Genomic DNA, 22,367 nt, shown 5'->3' on the forward strand with positions numbered 1-22,367 from the left:
GAGTTGGGGGGGGGGCGCGCGTCCTGAAGCTTTAACTTCTGTAGCGCCTCTTCTTCAGCGCACCCGCCCAAATCGGGAGCTGAAGGAGGAAGGCGTGGTGGTGGAGAGGGGGGAGAGAGGGGAAAGTAGCCAAATAAATGGCCCGCAGCCAGATATTTTTGCTTTATCGTTTCCCGCTTATGAAACCTGAGCGGCGTGCCTCTCGCGAGTAAAAGGCTACCCAAGGAGGATTGGGGCCGTCTGTGTTTCCTTGAAAACCCCTTGGAAGCGGGAGTGCACCGTTTGAATGGTAATGCTCATCAACTTTGGGGGGGGTCCGTCCCAGCCCCCTCAAATATTTTATGGGAGGCGAAGGGACCTCGGCTTCTGTTCTTGGAAGGCTCTTTCCCCCTACCACTACCCCGCACTTCCACAGGACGGTTCTGTGAGTCAATAGTACGTGGGAAAAGGAATCTGTCTGTCCTCTCCCCCCCCCCACTCCATTCTGAAATATATTGAGAGAGAGATTGCATTGCAGGGGGTTGAACGAGATGCCCCTCGGGGTCCCTTCCAACTCTGCGATTCTAGAATTCTGTGCTTGGGATGGGCCCAGTGATTCGATTTTGCCACTGAGCTCCGGTCATCCTGAGTCGCCTGATGCCAGAATATCCTAGCAACAGTGTGCAAAAGCAGTAGAATGCTGTGGGCGGCGGCAGTGGCGGGGAGGGGGAAAGGAACAGCACACTCCATCGAGTGGTGGAAGCGGGAAGTGCAGGGGAAACGTAGTGTCGGAACCCACCCAGGCAGAGAGTCATAGAATTGTGGAGGGTCATCTAATGTAACCCCCCTGCAATTCAGGAATCTTTCCCCCAGCGTGGGGTTCGAACCCTCGACCCTGAGATTAAGAGTGCTATGCTGTGCTGACTGAGCATGTAAGGTGGAGTCGCAGCCTGTGCTTTCATGTAAACGGTTGGAATAAGTTTAACAAACAGAAAGGTGACACTTGTATTCCCCTTGTCAGTCAGTATGAGTGCTGGGGCTGGCTCAAGCTGCCTCCACAAAGCAGGCTTCACATATCTGCTCAAGGAGAGCAGGGCGTTTTCTGCTTGTGAATGAAAGATTGAAGGGCTGAGCTGGTCTGTAGAAAGGCTTCACTCAAGGGATTGCTAAGCTTCACCAGCTGAACCAGTACAGTACAGTGGTACCTCGGGTTAAGAACGTAATTCATTCCGGAGGTCCGTTCTTAACCTGAAACTGTTCTTAACCTGAGGTACCACTTTAGCTAATGGGGCCTCCCGCTGCCACTGCGCCACCGCCACGCGATTTCTGTTCCCACCCTGAAGCAAAGTTCTTAACCCAAGGTACTATTTCTGGGTTAATGGAGTCTGTAACCGGAAGCGTATGTAACCTGAAGCATATGTAACCCGAGGTATCACTGTACTGGCTAAAATTACTATTGTGGAAATGCACCTAGGAGAAAAAACTTAGAACTATCTTAAACCTGGCTGGGCAATTCCTATTGGCTTGTAGCTGCAGAGCCACAGAAACCATTCTCTGCTGCCACCTGTTGGGGTTCCCTCTTTTAATGCACCCCATTTGCTACTGCAGCCTCCCTGCTACCACCGGCTGGTTGGAGTTCCTTACTTTGCCACTGGCAAATTCTACATCTAGACAGTGGCGTAGCGTGGGTTGTCAGCACCCGGGGCAAGGCAAGTAATTTGCGCCCCCTAACCCATGGATTTGCGCCCCCTAACCCGTGGATTTGCGCCCCCTAACCCTAACCCCATATGTTGCGCCCGGTGCGGCCGGCCCCCCTGCACCCCCCACGCTACGCCACTGCATCTAGAAGATCTCCAGAAGAGGCACAAAAAAGGCAGAGGAGAAGTTACTGGTAGCTTCCCACAGGTGCAGTATCTGATTGCTTGAGGGGGGGGAAACCCCGGAGAGGAGGGTACTTTGAGAGCTGTGGGAAGGCAGGGACTTTCAGCCACTGCAACTGATCCATGGGCAAGACCTACTGGGGATGAGCTACTGTGTTAATTTGGGCTGACATTCTGCCAAGTCTGCGCGGATCGGGTTCTTGCTAACAGTTCACTCCAACCTGCACAGTGTGATTTACTACTGACTTATTCCTGACAGAGGAGTGGTGTAAGTTTATGGATATTGATCCCAGCAAAGCAATATTGGTCACCCAAATAGCACAGTACTGTAATGAGGGTACTGATAGGGAAAAGCAGTGTGCTGTTGATGCTTTGTCAGTGCCAAGTGCACGAGAAAACAAAATTCGTATTGGTATGTTCAGCTAGGATTAGCTGTGGCTCTCTTGTTGAGTGTGCACCCAGTGGTAAACAGAGGCTTGTGTGGCTGTGTAATATGCAAGTTTCCCTTTCCAACCAAAGTACCAAACAATCCAAACTACCCAGGGGAAGATAAAAAATCATGGGAAAGTTAGCTGTGAAAAATTCACAGAGGAACTAGGGGGTTATAATTATTCAGGGGAAAAAGAGTGTTGTTAAGATTTGCAGAAGGACGTCAACATTAGAAATAAAAACGTATCCTTTGCTTGCCCCAAAAGGAGCTTAGTATTAAAGCAACCAGGAAGTGCCTAGGAACAAAGTGTACTGGAACTATAAGAAGCAACCTCTTAGGTACTACAACAAGCAACACTAATGCAGGCATACCTTTAATTTATTTATTTTTAACTAGCAAAAAGAAATTCAGCCAGGGAGCATAGTGAGAATGACTTATATGCCATGGTGCAAGATTCAAGATTTATCAGTTGAGGGAGGTACAGGCTCAGAGATTGTATCTGAAAATGTGCTGGAGTTGTTCATCCGGCATTGAAAGAACACCCCAATTCTCCCTTGTGCCCCTTAGTGCTTGCAACACACAGTCCCAATCAGCTGAGCACATCAGTGCCTTATCAAAAAGTTCATTTAAAAACCAGGTCCAAGGTAGTATGTGGTGCTTGCATCACAGGCGACCTGTGATGTTGGCTGTGAAGCACCCAGTATCCTCATCCTAAGGTAAAGGTAAAGGGACCCCTGACCATTAGGTCCAGTCGTGACCGACTCTGGGATTGCGGCGTTCATCTCTCTCTATTAGCCGAGGGAGCCAGTGTACAGCTTCCAGGTCATGTGGCCAGCATGACTAAGCCGCTTCTGGCGAACCAGAGCAGCGCACAGAAACGCCGTTTACCTTCCCGCCAGAGCGGTACCTGTTTATCTACTTGCACTTTGACGTGATTTTGAACTGTTAGGTTGGCAGGAGCAGGGACCGAGCAACGGGAGCTCACCCTGTCGTGGGGATTCGAACCGCCAACCTTCTGATTGGCAAGTCCTAGGCTCTGTGATTTAACTCACAGTGCCACCCGTGTCCCTAGTCACTCATAAAAGGTCAAGAACAACACAAGAGGTGAGAGGGACATATATTGCACAAGTTGTTACCCTAAGAGAATGCATATTATCCTTTTTTAAACAGAGGTTGGATAGCCAACTGCCTTGTATGATCTAGCTGAGATTCCTCCTAGGATTCTATGACATTCTGATCATTCATATTCTTTTTCTCTATGTCAGTAGAGGTGATTTGGTTGCTGTGGAATGTTTGCATCCCTTAGACTGTGTTTGCTGTAGCTTTTTGATTCTCAGAGTAGCGCCAAGAAATTAGATTCAAGGACTGGATTCCTTAAGTACACTTAAGAGAACGCAAATTCCTAAGCCAGTGTTTTGTTAAGGGGGCAGAGGGGAGGCATTCTAGGGGGTGCATGAGAATTTGTTATATAGACTGTAACAACTGGGAGGGAGTGCAAAACATTTTTACATATGCGGTATTGGTAAATAGGCCCCTGTTGGAGTTTACAGATTTTGTGAATGGTTTTATTAATTGAAAAGTTCAGGTTATCTGACTATTATAAGTTTACTGAAGAAGGTGGGGAGAGAGAGGGGGGTTGCACAAAAGCAGTGGCGTAGCATGGGGGTGCGGGGGGGGGCCGGCCGCACCGGGCGCAATATCTGGGGGGGGGGGCGCTCGCACTCGCAGCTCTCTGCCCCTGCTAAAATCCACGGGTTGGGGGCGCAAATTACTTGCCTTGCCCCGGGTGCTGACAACCCATGCTACGCCACTGCACAAAAGGAAGGGAGGTAAGGACATGGGGGTGAAGATGGAGACAGGTTCAAAGCAGGGCTGCAGCACAGACGAGAGAAGTGGCTTCAGAAATAGGGTTTGGAAGGTGAAAAGGGGGTGTAGTAGTTGCCTGGCGTGGGAAGGGAAGCTCTAGGGAGTTAATGGAGGGGGGAATGACAGGGGGGTTGGCATGTGCAGTGAGCAGGGGGCAGAGGCCCCTTGTCCAATCATATCTTTAGATGCCCAAGCATCCTCCCTGGCACACCTTTCGCCAGCAGGGGCTGGCATGCAAACTGAGGCCTCTTTAGGACAGAGATCGCTTAAACACAATTATTCACGTGCTGGTAATACTCAGGGTTTTGTTTTTTTCTGCGGCTGCCTCTGAAGACAGTTTGGAATATTCAAAATGCAATGGCTAAAGTGAGCAAAAGAAACTTCTCATCAACCTTAGTACAACTGTACTGATTCCTGTCCATTTCTGAAATGAACACAAGTCTCTGGATTTTACCTTTTAACACTCTTAAGATTTATAGTGTCTGAGGGGCTCGCTACTTTTCCCTGCCCAGTTACTTAGATCTTCCTTCTTCAACCCCTCGCTTACTTTCAGAGGCAAGATGCTGGTGACTAAAGATAGGGTCTTCACAGTTGTGGTATCCTGACTATAGAATGGTTCCTCCAAGGAGACTCACCTAGTGCCGAGCCTATTTGGGTGTTGTTGTTGTTTTAATTGCCTTTTTAATTCACCATTTATTTCACTAAGCTTTTATTTGATTTTTAGTCTATCTTGTTCCATTATGACCTCCTGCTGCCTTTAAGTTGCTCTGGGAGACCTCTATCTGGAGAGATATAAATATCATAAATAAATATGGCAGAACGACCCAGTGCTTTCAAGAGTCCGTGCTATGCATAGTGCAGTTCTGTTTAACAGCAAATCCTGCTTTCCACTGAATTCCAAAGATTTGTTATTGAAAATGGTTCCTAGTTTTGAAGCAGGAATATACATGTATAATCAGTGGTGGGACTTAATTAAGGGCACCCTACCTCCCCATATAATTCTGCTGTGTAGCTCTCTCAAACAAGAACCTATAAAGAATACCCCCTTTCCTGACTTCAGTATCCTATAAACAATTCTGTTCTTAATTCTGCTGAATTTATACAGTTTCAGGATCGAGGCCAACTTTCACGGCGGCTCTGCATTCAGAACTACATGTGTCCATATTATAACACTGCAGAGGGTTCTGAAATCTAAATTAAGCCACAATTAGACTTACACAGAAGGTCGTTTTCTGTGACTCATTCCTGCCAGGCAAGGAAATCACTTCCTTTCAGTGATCTAGATGAGAGGTTTCCCTTGAGAGGAAGTAGAGTTAGGAGATTTTCTAATTACCTAACTTTAACATAATGGAAACAGCTAACGAGAACACAGCACATAACACTCTGTACATAACTGAACATATCAACATTTCTTAGATACAACATTTTCAATGTAGTTGCCAGAAAGAGATTCTCCAAACATATTCTTCAAGAACATGGAGCAACAGTATAATTAATTTATTTTTTTAAGTATTCCTATGCTGAAAGGAAACACGGATACTGTTTCCTGCCTCACAAAGGGTTCATACGTCTATCCGGGAGGCAGTGTTTCTACGCCCTCTTCTGGTTAGATGTAAATCTGTTTTGAATGTCAAATCTGAAAGTATACCAGAAGTAGAGTTTCTGGTTTCTCCCATCTTTTTTCTGCATTTCCACATGAGTTTGCATTTTTTAAAAAATAAGGTCCCCATTAAAATTTGTCAGTGTTTTAGTGTAGTTTTCTCCATATATATTGCTGCTGTTGTTAGCATCCATCTGTCTTGAGAGAAAATGGAGGACGCCTCCAGGGGTGAAGTCAAACGGCTCTGTTAGTAGCACCCAAGTGCCTTCCCCAATATGGAGGTCCTGGGCTGCCCAGTCGACAAGACCCCCCTCTGATGTGGTCCAAAGCAATACATTTAGCACCAGCTTGGTTGCAGTTGCTTGGCGTAAAAGGCACCATCCAACTGTCTTAGGGACTCCACTCTGGATTTGTGTAGGGTTTACTCCTTAGCCTTTTCTTCTCCTGAAAATATACTGCAAGGTAGTGGAGGTTTAGGATCAGAGTTTTCCTTCGCCTAGATGGGCTACCTTCCCAGCTTGACAAGCCCCATCTGCCCCTCACTTCCCTCTACAGCCCATGCAGAAACCGCTTCTTGACCGTTTGATCCACTATTGGTTTCATCCGCTCAATCTGCCGGAGGCAGTCTTTGAATGCAGAGGAAGTCCCTAACTCACTGAAGGTTTGAGATCCATAGGCTACCCTCACCTGGTTTAGCTGGCCAGTCAAGGTATACAGTGGTACCTCGGGGTACAGACGCTTCAGGTTACATACGCTTCAGGTTATAGACTCCATTAACCCAGAAATAGTGCTTCAGGTTAAGAACTTTGCTTCAGGATGAGAACAGAAATCGCGCGGCAGTGGCGCAGCAGGAGGCCCCATTAGCTAAAGTGGTACCTCAGGTTAAGAACAGTTTCAGGTTAAGAACGGACCTCCGGAACGAATTAAGTTCTTAACCCGAGATACCACTGTATATTGTTAAATGCAATTTTGCCTCATATACATGTTTTTGCAACAAAAACAATGCATTTCTGTTTGTTGTTTTCAGTAATACATTATTATTATTATTATTATTATTATTACTACAGTCATACCTTGGTTTACAAACAGCTTAGTTCTCAAACATTTTGGCTCCCGAACGCCGCAAACCCGGAAGTGACTGTTTTGGTTTGCAAACTATTTTTGGAAGCTGAACGTGCGACAGGGATTTTGCAGCTTCCAATTGGCTTTACCCCTGTGCATACATTTTTGTACACATTAATTGGGTGGAGAAGTGCACCTCAAAATTCAGAGAAGTTTGGATTACTAAGGATATGTTGTGTTTCAGTTCGCACATCATTTCAAGGAGTGTGAATTAGGGAGGTATGCAAACTGAGCCATATTTCTCCCTGTCCCTTTCTATGAAGCAGTTTATATGCTTTGTAGGAACAGTGACTGGAAAAAGTACTAGCTTCGGTGTGGAATGAAGGGAGGAGGGAAGTGGCTTTGGCTAGGTAAAAAGGGAGGGGTGGGTGGTTTTGAGAGGGCGGTTGGCAGGGGTAGGTGGAGTTGGCAAGCAAAGCCAAGCAGGGGCACAGCCCCTAATATAATGTATTTGTTTTCTTTAGGGTGGTTCTTTAATTCCATGCTTTCTCTGATTCCTAGGACGATAATTGCATGTTGCACAGATAAATTACAGCTGTTGCCAATCTGTGTCAATTATGCAGTCTAATCACTGTGGATAAAACAAGTCACAGTGCACAATATTGCTATATAAATAGATAAGCAAGCCATTTCTACCTAGATTTCTACCACCTGCTGGAAATGGTGAAACCTCAAATAAGTTTCAGCCCAAAAGATAGCGGTTAGCCTCCTATGAATGAAACACAAACGTAAGAGCAAACACACAGATAAGCACAACTGTATCATTTGGCATGCAGCGCAAACAAAGTAATACTCATCTGCCGATGCAGGAATAGTTTTCTCATTATCAAAAAAAAAAGGATAAGTGGTATAAACATGGGCTGTATTATCATATGCAGAGTATCACAGCACTGACTGTACTTCCACATCCAGCACTGAAGATTTGGGCTGAGATTGTAGGTGCAAGTTCACCACTTGAATAAATGTAATATGAAGTGATGCCTTGCTTCTGTCAAGGACCCATCACCAAAGCCAACCAATCACATCCCTGATGTCTCCTAATACAGCTTCATCACCTAAAATTTTAATGATTTAACAGTCTACTCATTCACATGATGAGATAGAATGAAACCCATGGCATTTGCGACTCTGCTGTACATTATATCTGTATTTCTTTTAGCAGAATGGGCAGAAGATGGCTATGCAGCAACAATGTGCTGTTACGGTACAGATAGCTAATGGTATTTTTAGGTTGTATAGGCAGGAACATTGTTCCTGCGACTCAGTAAGCAATAGTAGTACCTTGGGACTGGCATGGTCTCATTTGGAATGCTGTGAACAATTCTGGGAGCTTACCAGAATCTTGCAGATGAAGTCTGTCAACATACTGCTTGGATAAGGAGGTCTGCTTTGGATTAATTCTGTCTCTGTATTTACTGCAGCTTCTGCTGAAGCTTAAACCAGTTAAGAGATAATCACTTCTAATATTCTCCTGTTTATCATCAGAAGTCAAATCAGGAATAGCCAATTTCTGTATTGCCTTGGGCTACTCTGTTCTACCAACAATGTTTCGTGGAACGAAAGCATATTTTGCTGCACAAGCTAAACCACTTGTGGATAGTCACATTGCACAGTGAAGATGCCACCCTCTAGCAGGAATGGGTTTCTAACTGTGGGACACTTGCATAGGATGACATACAAATGTCTACATTTACATATTACATGTAAAATAATAAAGAGGTGTAACATCAATTGTCACTATCAATTGTATTTCTGTACTCCCACAGAAGTCACAACACTCCAAAATACAACCATCACAAAACTATTAAAACTTCTAAAATACATATTTAGAAAATGAAGAATCTAGTTCAGCAGACAGTGATGCTAAAATTGTTAATTCCATTTATGTCCCAATAGTTCAAACAAACACATGGATCTTCAGTTGACACCAAAAAGTTTTTAACATAGAGGAAAGCACACCTCCCCAGGAGGAGCACCACCACCAGGAAGAGCCTCCCTTGCGTAACAAAAACCGTTCCTCTACTCCTGTAGACTCAGTCACAGCCAACCCTAATCTCACCTGGGAGTGATCTATGACAGTGGGGTGACACTCACCTTCTTGGCACTGAATCACTCCCAATCTGCTCTGTACTGAAGACCAATTGAGAGTATGACCTGCAATATGTGTTTGACCCGTGATGCATTGAGGCAGATCCACAGTTGTCTTGATGACCATGAAGTCCAGAGCCAGACCAGATAAGGTGGACTCCGCTTCTACATTTAAGACTCCCGGGATTATTGTTCAAGGGTTCTCCAAAACCACAGGATTGACAGTACACCAATAAAATGTCCTTCCGGCACAACAGCAAGTGGAGATTCACATCTTGTTCCCAGACAGGTTGGTTTCCTAGTGAGGAATGTGGAATTTCTATGGATGACTACAAACTGCACACACACACCCTTCCAACCTATGTACTTCCCCAAGAACCCAAGCAGGCAAAGTTCAATCAAATCAGATCCACTCGGGTGTCAGTAATGTCTACTAAAAACAGCACCAGGTGGGAGAGCAGATAAACATGCAAGAAATATGATATATTTTACACCTCAAACTTGAAAACAGCTTTGTTCTCCTTATAAATAAAACCTTGGATTAAACCTTTTATCACATCTTATTTAAAATTTGGTAGGGGCACCAATAACCTCAATCAGAAGCCAGAGCTAACCCATGAACTTGTAAGCTGCCTGCTCTTTAAATTATGCCATTTAATTTATGGCTCTGAGGTAAAGTTGGCATAAAGATGGCTTGTGAATAATGCCTTTCCTTCTCTAACATCAGTTAGACTAGGAATATCGCCCACAAATGTAGAGGACCTGTTATGTGTGTCTGCACAACATTTCTTTTTTGATGCGTGGGGCAGGAGCTGTTTTCCATACTCTTTCAATGCCTCTAATCCTGCAAAATACAATGTGTTAGATTCCAGTCCTGAGGAGGGTGGGAAGACGCATTTACACACGATTATGAGCGCATGAATTGTGAATTCAGCCTTTCAGCTGTGGAATGCCATTAAATGCAATGGGAAAGCTGTGGTGTAAAGTTTTACTATAAATGCCCTGCATTGCCTGATGTTCAGCAGTCCTGCACATCAAACCACACAGCAATGTTCTGAGAATTTAAAGAAACGGAAAGAGCAAGAGAGAGAAAGCACCTAGCTTAGTGTTCCTGACAGGCACTTAATCTCCCTCCCCTTTGTACACAGTATTCCCATTCCAGCGGGGAGAGTCAATAAATGAACAAAAGACACATGGCTGCGGATACCTCTGTGTGGGGCCAGAACTAAGGCAGGGTAGAAATACAGTCCCGCGGTGTGGGGTGGAAGCTAGCGCAGAAAAGAATCTGGGAGATCGGGGATGGAGCATGGAGGAATTGGGTGGGTTGAAGGCGGAGCCAAGGCTGGAATTTGATAGATCAGCATCAGTTCCAAAGTGAAACCTGGCACTATCCAACAAATTTTTGGCAGAATCTGGCAGAATCATGCAGGGTGAGTCTTATCATGAGTCATACTGAACAATGCAGTACTGCTAGCAGATGGTGTGTTCTCTCTCTACTGCCTGCAGGGCCATCTTCCTATAATTCATGGGTGACATCTTACACTATTGCTACTGCCTCCTGCCTGCCCACTGCTGCTGCTACCAATTGTCTCTCTTCCTTTCTAGTTGTCTGGGCAGTCCCAGCATGAATCTGAGAAAGGGATAATTGGCAGTGCTTTGTTTCCAAATTCCTTTAAACTTTTAAAGTAGGTGCTCACTCACAGCACATCATTCTAAGGAAGGGATAAAACATGTAATAAGTAAATACTCCCTCTCCTTTTACTGGTTTTCTGCAAAACGTTTAACTTCTATAAAAGGTTGTTCATCCCTAGCTACCTAAAGTAAAGGTAAAGGGACCCCTGACCATTAGGTCCAGTCGTGGCCGACTCTGGGGTTGCGGCACTCATCTCACTTTATTGGCCGAGGGAGCCAGCGTACAGCTTCCAGGTCATGTGGCCAGCATGACTAAGCCGCTTCTGGCAAACCAGAGCAGTGCACAGAAACGCCATTTACCTTCCCGCCTATTTATCTACTTGCACTTTGACGTGCTTTTTCGGGTGGCGCTGTGGGTTAAACCACAGAGCCAGGACTTGCCAATCAGAAGGTCGGCAGTTCGAATCCCCGTGACGAGGTGAGCTCCCGTTGCTCAGTCCCTGCTCCTGCCAAGCTAGCTACCTAGGGACATCCTAAACTGCAACTCTGGTAGCAAACTGAAACACATGAGGCAGTTGTACCAAAACACAAGGGTTCCAGACTGGTCTTAGCCCTAGTAGCTTCTGATACTCTGGGACCATTAAAAAGTAATCACAATTCCTGGAAGTTAAGGCTACCAGTGGCTTACTAACCATGATGAATATGCTCTACCATTGGAGACAGCGTGTCCCTGTATATCACTTGCTGGGAATCAGAACTGGGGAAGAGTTCTTTTGCACTCAGCTCCTGCTTGTGGACTTTTCATTGGCATCTGGTTGGCTAATGTGAGAGCAGGATGCTGGACTTTTCTGATGTCATCCTTAAATAGGATATAAAGGTTACTAATATATAATTAAATGTCATAGGAAGTGCATGCACACGTTGCAAGCTTTCTATATGCAATGCAGATGTGTGTGACAATTATGTGGGTTTCTCACTGTATGTGCATGTGCTAGTTGGTAGTGGGAACAAAGACCCCATATATGTGGGATTGTCACACACAATGATCCTACAGGCTGCTTCTCATTATTTCCTACCTGGGAGTGTTTTCCACACAATAATGTGCAATATAGTCTTTAGCCGAGAACCATTTTTAACAAATGACAGAGGGCACATTTCATTATGTGTCTTGGATTTTGATATAATACTTTTGTGCAAATCTATACTTGCCTGCAATGCTATTAAAAAAAGAAGAAGAAGTGTAATTGTTCCAGAAATTAATGTGTTGATAAGGATAGCCTTTGGAATCTTAGTTTTACAATTCAGTCCTATACATATCTACACTCTCAGTAAGCAAGTCACATTGTTTTCAGTGGTGGGGCTTACTTCCTTAAAAGTGTGTACAGGATTGCAGTCTTAGATTCTTGGTTCTTGCTTGCTACTTCCCAAACATATTGTTTAAAATGCTATCACCAGCTATTCACTTTTTGCCTCAGCGATACCATAGCAACCACCACATGACCTGCTGCAAACACACCACAGTTGTTAGAGCTTCGCTCAAGAAGCTTCTGGCCAATGATGCACTCTCTTTGAAGTAGTCTAGATTTAGAGATATTTCATGTTGTTTTAAGATGCACCGATCCTACCAGCCAATTTTGCCGTGTGGCAATAAATACCTTCAGCAAAAGTGGGACAAAGCAACGTACGAAGAACACAAGAGAAAGGTAAGTGTGGCGGCACTCTTATAACATCGCAAGCTGCTTCGTGCACAAAGCCAAACTTGTTGAGAGGAAATGCCTTTGCATTTCTGCCAAGGACATAACAATTAGCCACCGCTCAGTTTGCTGTTTTAGTATGCACTGTACATTGCTCCCTCTTGGCTCCCCTCCACACTTTAAACCAAAGAATTGCTACCATGCCAAGGATTTATTTACAAAGAAATGGTCCAATCTCAAAATCATTCCAAGAAAAATTAATAAGCAAATCAAATCAAATATCTTTAATACGGTCAATGACCAGCAAGCAAAATTAATAAGCATTTCACGCGAATGCTGAAGGCCACTTCCTACATTCCTTTAATTTCCGTGATGAAAAGGCATTGCATTTATCAATGGTTTTTATCAATGGGTGTTCTTTTATTGCGCAGATATAGATCTGGGGGCTCCCCCAAGCTATGAGTCCTCAGGGGAAAGTAAGACTCATACCACTATTCTTCTGTTACAAATTATACAGCCACACACTCACAAAGGTTAATTAGTGTCAGAAAACCTACATGAGAACTAACCATTGGAGATATGTTAGCTTTCTAGAGTTTTTAGTTTTTGGGTGATAGCCAACATTTGTCATACTCAGAGCAGACCCACTGAAATCAATGAACTCCTTGGATATCACCCTTTGTAATATTTTTTGCTGTAAACTGATATAAACAGAAGGAAATATGTCATTGAGTTTGGCACTCGAGGTGAAAATTAACCTTTTTGATTTAGGGCTTTTCCTTTGTTCAATGTGGATGCATTATAACATCTCCCTCCTTTTTCCAAAGTTCAGAGGTGGATGCTGGTTCCTGGGTAGTCAAATAAGTAGGTTGCTCTGACGCTATCATTTATTTGTGCTAATCTTTCTGTTTGTTTGTTTTTGGCATTGCGCCATCTTTTATAATTTCTACACATTTCCCCCCCCCACCTGCTGACTAGATGGTTAAGTAGGACTTTTCTTCTTCTACCCCTCTCATAACACTAGCAACTCATGGACAGTCAAAGAAGCTGAATGGTGTAAGATTCGGGATAGGTAAAAGAAAGAGCTAATTCACAGAGCGCATAGTTAAATGATGGAAGTTGCTTCCACAGGAGACAGTGATGGCCACCATTTGGATGGCTTTGAAAGAGGACTATCAATGGCCATGTCTGCTATGCTCTGCCTCCACATTTGGAGGCAGTAGTGCTCTTGTGCTCATGTTCTGCTTCTGGGTTTTTTTTATAGACATCTGGTTGGCCACTGTGAAAACAGGATACAGTGGTGCCCCGCAAGACGAATGCCTCGCAAGACGGAAAACTCGCTAGACGAAAGAGTTTTCCGTTTTGGAAGTGCTTCGCAAAACGAATTTCCTATGGGCTTGCTTCGCAAGACGACAATGTCTTGCGAGTTCCTGCTGGTTTTTTCCCTCCCCCCCTTTTTCTAAGCCGCTAAGCCGCTTATCAGCTGATCTGATCAGCAGATAAGCCGCTAATAGCGCTAATCCGCTAATCCGTCAATGGGCTTGCTTCGCAAGACGAAAAAACCGCTAGACGAAGAGAATCACAGAACGGATTCTTTTCGTCTTGCGAGGCACCACTGTACTAGACATGGGTCATTGGCCTGATACAGCAAGCTGTTCTTATGTGGATCCGTCTTCATGTCTGATATTTGTACTTACTTATGGGGTCATTGTCATAATAGAATCAATCAGCAAAGATTAGGGAGAGGGCAAAGTGTACAATGGCTTTGCCGCCTAAATCACGAAAGAAATTCCCTTCTATTCTATAGGCACATTTAAAGACTAAAAACCAGGAGTGTTTTGTTTTCCACTGCAGATTCAGACTACCAAACCTGTGGTGGACACCTCTACTCCTCGAACATATGGGCATCTTCATTTGAAGTTAAGAAAACTTAAGGTATGTTGCTGCTTTGATATTTTAATGAAGTATATTATTATTATTAGTTGTTGTTATTTTATACAAAAAAGGTCTCAAAGTGACATATGATAAAATATGAACAGGTAAAATGAATTCAAAACCCGAATCTTTAAAAGAATGTACAATACAAAATTCCTACAATGCTCATAGGTAAAGGGACCCCTGACCATTAGGTCCAGTCGTGGCCGACTCTAGGGTTGCGGCGCTCATCTCACTTTATGGACAGAGGGAGCAGGCGTACAGCTTCCGGGTCATGTGGCCAGCATGACTAAGCTGCTTCTGGCGAACCAGAGCAGCGCACGGAAACGCCATTTACCTTCCCGCTGGAGCGGTACCTATTTATCTACTGCACTTTGACATACTTTCGAACTGCTAGGTTGGCAGGAGCAGGGACTGAGCAACAGGAGCTCACCCCGTTGCGGGGATTCGAACCGCCGACCTTCTGATCGGCAAGTCCTAGGCTCTGTGGTTTAACCCCCAGCACCAGCCGCATCCCACAACGCTCATAGAACAACACAATAAGAAGCACACCCCACTAAAAGATGAGAAACACACTGTAGACTAACTTAACTACCAAAAGCCTGAGTAAAAAACAACAACCCGAGGGACTCTAGTTAACTGACTACTGTTGGAAGCAGGATCCGGAATGAGATGGGTCTTTGGTATGATTTTAGAACGCAGTTTTTATTTCCCCTCCCCCTTCTTAACCCTGATAACTTTAATAGTTTTCTGCATTACTCTAGACTCAATTTCAGTAAGTTCTAAATGTGTATAGATCTCATCTACTTTTGAATTTCATCCTGAAATATAGCATTTCTACCGTCGTATTCCACAGCATGCAAAATTACAAGCGTGAAGGGAGTGGGGGAATCAAATGCTGTAGCTGTCCTTGGTTAGAGAGGATGTATGCAACATAATTTGTTTCCCTAAGTATCCCCCTGTCTTTTCAGCTGGAGAAGGACCGCCTGTCAATCATCGAGAGGGAGAACCGTTTGCTGCTAGAGAAGATGTCTCGTATCATGAGGACCACAGGAAGAATTGATAACAAAAACGAGTATGAGGCCAAAAGGTACGGCTTGTAATCAAACTGGTATCAAACTGGTAATCCAGTTACATTAGCAGCATTGACCATTGCACTTAATAACTTACCCTTGAATGACAAGAAGCTCTGGGGCTGTTTTACAGGCATGCCTTCTTTCAAATGTTTGTGTAAAGGCCACTTCAGCTGCCATTCCTGTGGGGAGGCGAGTTTTGACAATTTACCGTATTTTTCGCCCTATAGGACGCACCAGCCCATAGGACGCACCTCGTGGTTTTTTTGGGGGGGAATGAATAAAAAAAATTATCCCCCCCCCCAGCCACGGGGCTGGGGCGGGGGAAGCTCGAGCTTCCCCCGACCCCAGCCCCCAGAACAGGCTGCTATCTGCAAGCCTTGTGCGCCTGGCAAGACCTCCCGCCGGGCGCGCAAGGCTTGCGGACACCTGCGCGAAGCACAGGGCATCCTCCGGAGGGCGCCCCGTGCTTCGGGCTGCTGCCCGCAAGCCTTGCGAGCCCGCGGGAACTCCCGCTGGGCTTGCAAGGCTTGCGGATAGCTTCCTGAAGCCTGGAGAGCGAGAGGGGTCGGTGAGCACCGATGCCTCTCACTCTCCAGGCTTCAGCGAAAGCCTGCATTTGCCCCATAGGACGCACACACATTTCCCCTTCATTTTTGGAGAGGAAAAAGTGCGTCCTATGGGGCGAAAAATACGGTAATCATCTAATGGAAGGGGTCTTCAAACAAAGAAAATGTTAGAAAGTGACAGTAAGCGTTTTACTAAGCTTTTTTCCTTTTTTAAAAAAAACTTTTAAAACCACAAAGGTGCTTTCTTTTAATGTGCATAGTCTAAAAACAAAGCAGGATGGTAAAAGTTTTGGTAGAGAAGGGGAACCAACGAAAGGGTGCAGTTAGATTCAGTACTAACTTGGGACTAATATAGGAGTTGTTCTAGCCCAATATTATCCTTAGGGTCCCCTACCTGTGCACAAAATTTTATAAACAGTTAAAAAATAAAAATAAACTGAGATTTTGGATTGTTCCCTGTTGAGACCTCCAATAGTACAAAAGTGTATTAACCAATAACATATTCCAAGTGATGATTGGGATATGTCACAATATCTATATGATATCCAACTGTGGATAGGCACACAGAGGCTGGTTGTTGGCTGTCCAGAGATTTCCCTACGGCAAGGAACAAGCTCATATCAAACTTCTGGGACACAAGCAGCAGAACTCAGAGTGAACCACATCAATTTGACAACTGGAGTGAAATAGGGGAGCCATGATATAATTTTCCCTTAAGGAGAATGCTAGGCAGAATTTTTGAATCCATTATCCGAGGTGGGTGGGATTTTTCTAAGTGGAAGAAATTGTACTATATATAATACTATCTTTCTTATAAAACATATACTCAATTACTTATTATAAATTGGTTTGGTAAGGCAAACCATGATATGCTGCTCATAATATATTAAGGACCCCTGACCATTAGGTCCAGTCGTGGCCAACTCTGGGGTTGCGGCGCTCATCTCGCTTTATTGGCCGAGGGAGCCGGCGTACAGCTTCTGAGTCATGTGGCCAGCATGACTAAGCCGCTTCTGGCAAACCAGAGCAGCGCACGGAAATGCCGTTTACCTTCCCACTGGAGCGGTACCTATTTATCTACTTGCACTTTGATGTGCTTTTGAACTGCTAGGTTGGCAGGAGCAGGGACTGAGCAACGGGAGCTCACCCCATTGTGGGGATTCGAACTGCCAACCTTCTGATCGGCAAGTCCTAGGCTCTGTGGTTTAACCCACAGCACCACCCACTTCCCCACAATATATTAGTACTGTATTTATACATGTATGTATGTATGTATGTATGTATATGGCATTTATGACTGTGTATTTTCGATTGTACTAATCTTCGTTTTCTTCTGCACATGAAGCATTGTAGCTGCCAAGAATATCTATAGGTGTATTTCACCTCCATGCTGTGGATAGAGTCTTTATTTCAACAGTATATAATACCCTCCCCCCCCCTTTAGCTTAAACAGAGAAAGACGAGAACGAGAATTTCAAAAAGTAAGCCAGGAGAATCATGCCATCCTGGAAAGAATTATGAACTGCAAACCTCAGTATACGGTCCAAAAGTGGAATGAAGAGTGGCAAAAGGCTGAAAACTACATGAACAGTATTGCAAGATATCCTCGTGGGTTGTGCAAGTTGCAGGATCAAAAGGTAAGTCCAGTTTTAAAATATGTACACATTTCTTCAGTTTGGTGGGTCCATATCTCCTGGTCTTCTGTTTCCAGATTAAACATATAATCAATTGATTAAACATTACAGGATCATACCACAGGTCAAATTTCTGCGCCAATTTAATTAAGCTAGAAAGGATGCATCATAGGTAGGAAAAATGCACATGGACCCAAATCTGTTTCCAAGAATATTGTCTACATAATTTCATAGACACAGCTCCAATTAACAGTTGGTTCAGTATTATGAACTAAGTTTTGCATGTGCATGGAAACAGCTTTTGCTTCCAGGATCATTTTTTCCTTAGCCTTGTTATTATTTCCACTGTTGGGCCAATTAATATGGCAGTTTGCAGAAGCTAACTGATAGGCACTGTTGAGATTTTAAATGATGCAAGATGAAGCTCACACTGTATACGAGAGAAAATAGGACACAGAAATATATTATGCTCAAAACTCCATGCATATGTACCAGAGCATCAGAAAACTATTTTTCTGAACAAAATGAGTACATACGTGGATTAAAAATCTGCACACCCTACCTACACCAGTGGTTCTCAAAGGGTGTTTCAATGTTCTTAGGTAGCTGCATTGTTTTAAACTTTCTGGATGTCCAATGATCACATTCTAAAGTAGTTGTGTTCTGTGTTATAAATCAAACACTGCTAGGAATTGTTTATTTTTGTTTTCCAATGTATTTCTTATCAACAAATACAGTGGTACCTCAGGTTAAGTACTTTATTCGTTCCGGAGGTCCGTTCTTAACCTGAAACTGTTCTTAACCTGAAGCACCACTTTAGCTAATGGGGCCTCCTGCTGCTGCTGCGCCGCCGCTGCATGATTTCTGTTCTGGTCCTGAAGCAAAGTTCTTAACCTGAAGCACTATTTCTGGGTTAGCGGAGTCTGTAACCTGAAGCGTATGTAACCCGAGGTACCACTGTATTTGGCGTGGCGCAAGCAAATTCTTATTCTGAAAATAAAAGTTTGAGAACCAATGCCCTACATCTTAGAGTTTGCACATACACTTATCTCCTTAGTCAGAGGAAGAACGTTTATTTTTCTAACTCGTGCTTTTTTTCTTTCTGCTGAAGTATACCATTAGCACCAAAATGAGAGAGTCCATTTGCCTTCCCCATCCCTCTAAGGTCAGCTTTTATGTTCTTGAGTAATGCTTTCAGGTCTGGCTTCAAAGATCAGCAGAAGCAATTTTTTAGACGTTGGAGAAAAGGAAAGGCACCTTCCCCTAACAAGGATTTAAGCCTGTTATCTTCATGCAACAAATGGAGATTTAAATGCAACACATAAGAAACGAATTTCAAGTTGCAAAGCTGCCATCTCTCTTACATTTATCACAAATTGCAAAACGTTCTTGAAACTCAAATTCTTCAGCCCATGAATCACTGCTTTTACAAGAAAACTAAACTAGTAATCCCCACACCTCAGGTGTAAATACCATATATTTCAATTCAGATTGCAATGGCATGTGCTTTGAGAAAACAGGTCTGAGCAACAAAAATGATAAAGAAAAGCTCAGTGCAAGATATAGCCTAATGTGACGTCTAAAGGGCAAATAAAGAGAACAATTTATTGGTTTAAATTCCTTGGTGTTTAATACATTGGTGTTTTCTTTTGTTTTACAGTTGTGATTAATAATATTTTGTTCTTAGTGTTTAAAGGGTCTAGTAGCTTAGCATTTTTTGCAGCAGTTGTACAAAAATCTACCTAAAAATATTCATCTATTTACTAGAACATGAATTTATCATTTATATTTCCCTCCACAGGAACTAAAATTAAAGAAAACAACATCAAAAACAGACAGAAAGAAAAAAAGAGATCTGAAAGATAGGTGTGTGACAAACAAAGCAGAGGAACCAGAGGAAGAAGAACCAATTCATCAAATAAAAAAACCAAGTAATGATCACCAAAGAGAAAATCCAGTAGATAAAGTGTGATTCCATGCGCTAAGATGACACTCCAGATAATGGATATTGCTAAACGGAAGACCTGATATAAGGGGATGCATAATTAAGAAATTATCTTGGTTATACTAAGGGTAATTATTAGAATCTTTATTTGTAATAAGTTCTAGACATTCTTCTTAGATATAGCATATAAGCAAGTTGGCCAGAGCAGCAATCCTATACGTACTTGGAAAGTATATCCAATTGAAATCAGTGGGAATTACTTCCAAGAAAGCATGGTTGAGTGAATTATATAGAATCACAGAATTGTAGAGTTGTAAGAGACCACAATGATCATCTCGTCCAACCCCCTGCAGTGCAGGGATCTGGGTTGTGACTACAGCCAAAGATGAAGAATTTCCACCAAAACAAAACTTACAATAATAATTATAAAATTACCAGGGGAAAAATGTTTTCCCAAATAGTTATAAACAAGGTTTTATTCACGCTTAAGGGAGATTCTCCATTCATGAGCCAACTTCATTCAATTATCACTGAAACATCTTGCTTCCATCCGTTATGATTTATACATCTCAGATATAATCTATTTAACTATTCTGAGCGCCTGGTTTTGGGGGCACTGAGTTAGTCTACATCATGGATGGTTAACCTTTCTCAGCCTGAGGGTGACATTCCCATCTGCACAACCTTCAGTGGCAGGGGTACATGCCTGTGGTTTAGGGTTGGGGGTTAGCTGAGCAGGAAATTAGTTAGTGCTCTTCAACCAGTCTCAACCTACGATCCACCTTTGATTCTCAATCAGCATCATAGGACTCCCTGTGTCAAGCTGCGTAGAGAGAAATTAAGCAACTAAAGAAGATATTCAGCCAAGAAATAAAATAATGTTGACATTCCCACATACTACATGTTTTGTGGTGCCAAATGAAGACCCGACTCTTTGGGAAAAGATGAACTGATGATCTGTTCAGTTCATTTGTAGTATTATTGGTATTACTATTATTATTATTTTATCATGTTTCTTTATATTGTCTTGATTATTTGTATCTAATGTTAGCTGCTTTGAGTTCCCTTAGTGGAAGTAAAGTGGAATTGGATAAAAACAAAAGTTGAAACATACTACCTGAAAGTAAGTGCTATTGAAATAAAGGCCAGTTGTCTTCATAAAATGTTTAAAGTGTTCCTCCAGTGACAGCAAAGATGAAGTGTTCTCTTTGGAGTCTGCTACAAAAACTTAGGTGGTAATGTCATGGCCCAAACCTGTCCAGCTTCTGAGACCCCATCTTGATTAATCAGGTTACATGCAGATGAAGGGCTGCTACCAAAACAAATGGAATCGGCTTCGTTGTAGAAAATGGGTGCACAAAGGATGGGGCACTGGTGGCTCTCTAAATGTTTTTGGACTCCAGCTTCCATCAGCCTTAGCTAGCCAGTAGTCAGGGATGATGGGATTATCGCCAACTAGTTTCATCACATCCTTCTGGGACTGCTGCTATTAAGCCATGACTTGCTTCATTCTTTCATCCTGTCCTGAGAGTAGTCTTTTATCCATGTGCCGCCTTTCCATAGTTAAAACCTCGCTCGTGGTGGTTTACAACATAGAAAGATTCACGTAGTCACAAACAGGACAAAAGTAGTCATAAACCATAAATAAAACACATCAAAAGTACACAACCGAATCGAGCTCAGGACCGCAATACCCTGAGGACCTCCTCTCCCCATATAAACCGTCCAGAGGGTGGCAACACGAGAACAGAGGCTTTTCTGCAGTGACTCCCCATTTGTGGGATGTTCTCTTCATTATATATCTTTAGGCGCCAGGCAAAAAAATGTTCCGCTTTAACTAGGCCTTCTGCTAATTGATATCCTCACAGCCTTTTTTTTTATGTGTCTGGCAACTTCTGTTTCAGTGTATCTGAAGAAGTGTGCATGCACACGAAAGCTCATACCAAGAACTAACTTAGTTGGTTTTTAAGGTGCTACTGGAAGGAATTTTTTTATTTTGACTATGGCAGACCAACACGGCTACCTATCTGTAACTGTGTGGGAATAGGGGTGGTGTTATCATTTTGCTGTTTCGTTTTACTTCTGTTCATGTTTTTTATCCTGTATATGTGAACAGTGCCGGATTTGCGTATAAGCTAAACAAGCTACTGTGGTACCTCTGGTTAAGAACTTACTTCGTTCTGGAGGTCCGTTCTTAACCTGAAACTGTTCTTAACCTGAAGCACCATTTTATCTAATAGGGCCTCCCGCTGCTGCCGCGCCGCCAGAACACGATTTCTGTTCTCATTCTGAAGCAAAGTTCTTAACCCGAGGAACTATTTCTGGGTTAGCAGAGTCTGTAACCTGAAGCGTCTGTAACCTGAAGCATCTGTAACCTGAAGCGTTTGTAACCCAAGGTACCACTGCATAGCTTATGGCCCCACTCTCTTGGGGGCCCAAAAAAAATCTGAAGTGGGGAAAAAACTGGATGTATATTTCCAAAATATAAGATAAAAAACAAAATAAAAACTACAATATTTTGTTATGTGCAAATAGCTTTAGATACCTATTAGGTCCATGAATTACCATATAGCATCTATTCAACACAAAAAACAGCGACCAATTGTTGTTGACAAAGGACCTCTGGACATATAAAGGGCCCCATTATCTTCAGTAGTTTAGAGCCTCATCAATCCTAAATCAGTCTCTGTCTGTGAACCACCCTGATGAAGGGCGGTATATAAATCAATCCATCCAATAAATATAAACAAACCAATATTTCATAAGATCGGGGGGGGGGCATACGGAAAAACCAATATCAACAGCAGCGATAACCCCGTCGCCCGCCTAAACAATACTTTACCCCGCCCCCGTAGGTCGCTCTGTGCAAATTTTAAAACGCCAGCGGTTTGTTTGTATTTTCCACGCCTCGAGGAACTGC

General features: G+C 43.3%; 1 protein-coding gene across 2 annotated transcripts; it reads left to right on the top strand.

Annotated features, from left to right (window-relative positions):
• The first annotated feature begins 75 nt into the window (after nucleotides 1–75).
• CFAP97D2 (CFAP97 domain containing 2) lies at nucleotides 76–20,610 on the top strand. Of its 2 annotated transcripts, none has more exons than XM_083501616.1 (5): nucleotides 76–289; nucleotides 14,146–14,226; nucleotides 15,198–15,316; nucleotides 17,313–17,505; nucleotides 19,304–20,610. In XM_083501616.1, exons 1-5 carry the CDS (start codon nucleotides 287–289, stop codon nucleotides 19,472–19,474), a joined length of 567 nt encoding a protein of 188 aa, XP_083357742.1. In that variant the 5' UTR covers nucleotides 76–286; the 3' UTR covers nucleotides 19,475–20,610. The 2 variants fall into 2 exon arrangements, with proteins under 2 accessions (XP_083357742.1, XP_083357741.1); XM_083501615.1 differs by lacking the exon at nucleotides 76–289 and adding an exon at nucleotides 11,821–12,300.
• The last annotated feature ends 1,757 nt before the right edge of the window (nucleotides 20,611–22,367 follow it).

Source organism: Podarcis liolepis (genome assembly GCF_965112155.1).
Source record: "Podarcis liolepis genome assembly, chromosome: 4".
Classification (NCBI taxonomy): Eukaryota; Metazoa; Chordata; class Lepidosauria; order Squamata; family Lacertidae; genus Podarcis; species Podarcis liolepis.

What these genes read in the sequence shown, in the direction of transcription:
- CFAP97D2 (XM_083501615.1), top strand. Translation starts at nt 12,208, where the DNA reads ATGCACCGATCCTACCAGCCAATTTTGCCGTGTGGCAATAAATACCTT. An exon ending in TGAAGTTAAGAAAACTTAAG is followed by an intron (nt 14,227 to 15,197) that starts GTATGTTGCTGC and finishes CTGTCTTTTCAG; the next exon opens with CTGGAGAAGGACCGCCTGTC. An exon ending in GCAAGTTGCAGGATCAAAAG is followed by an intron (nt 17,506 to 19,303) that starts GTAAGTCCAGTT and finishes TTCCCTCCACAG; the next exon opens with GAACTAAAATTAAAGAAAAC.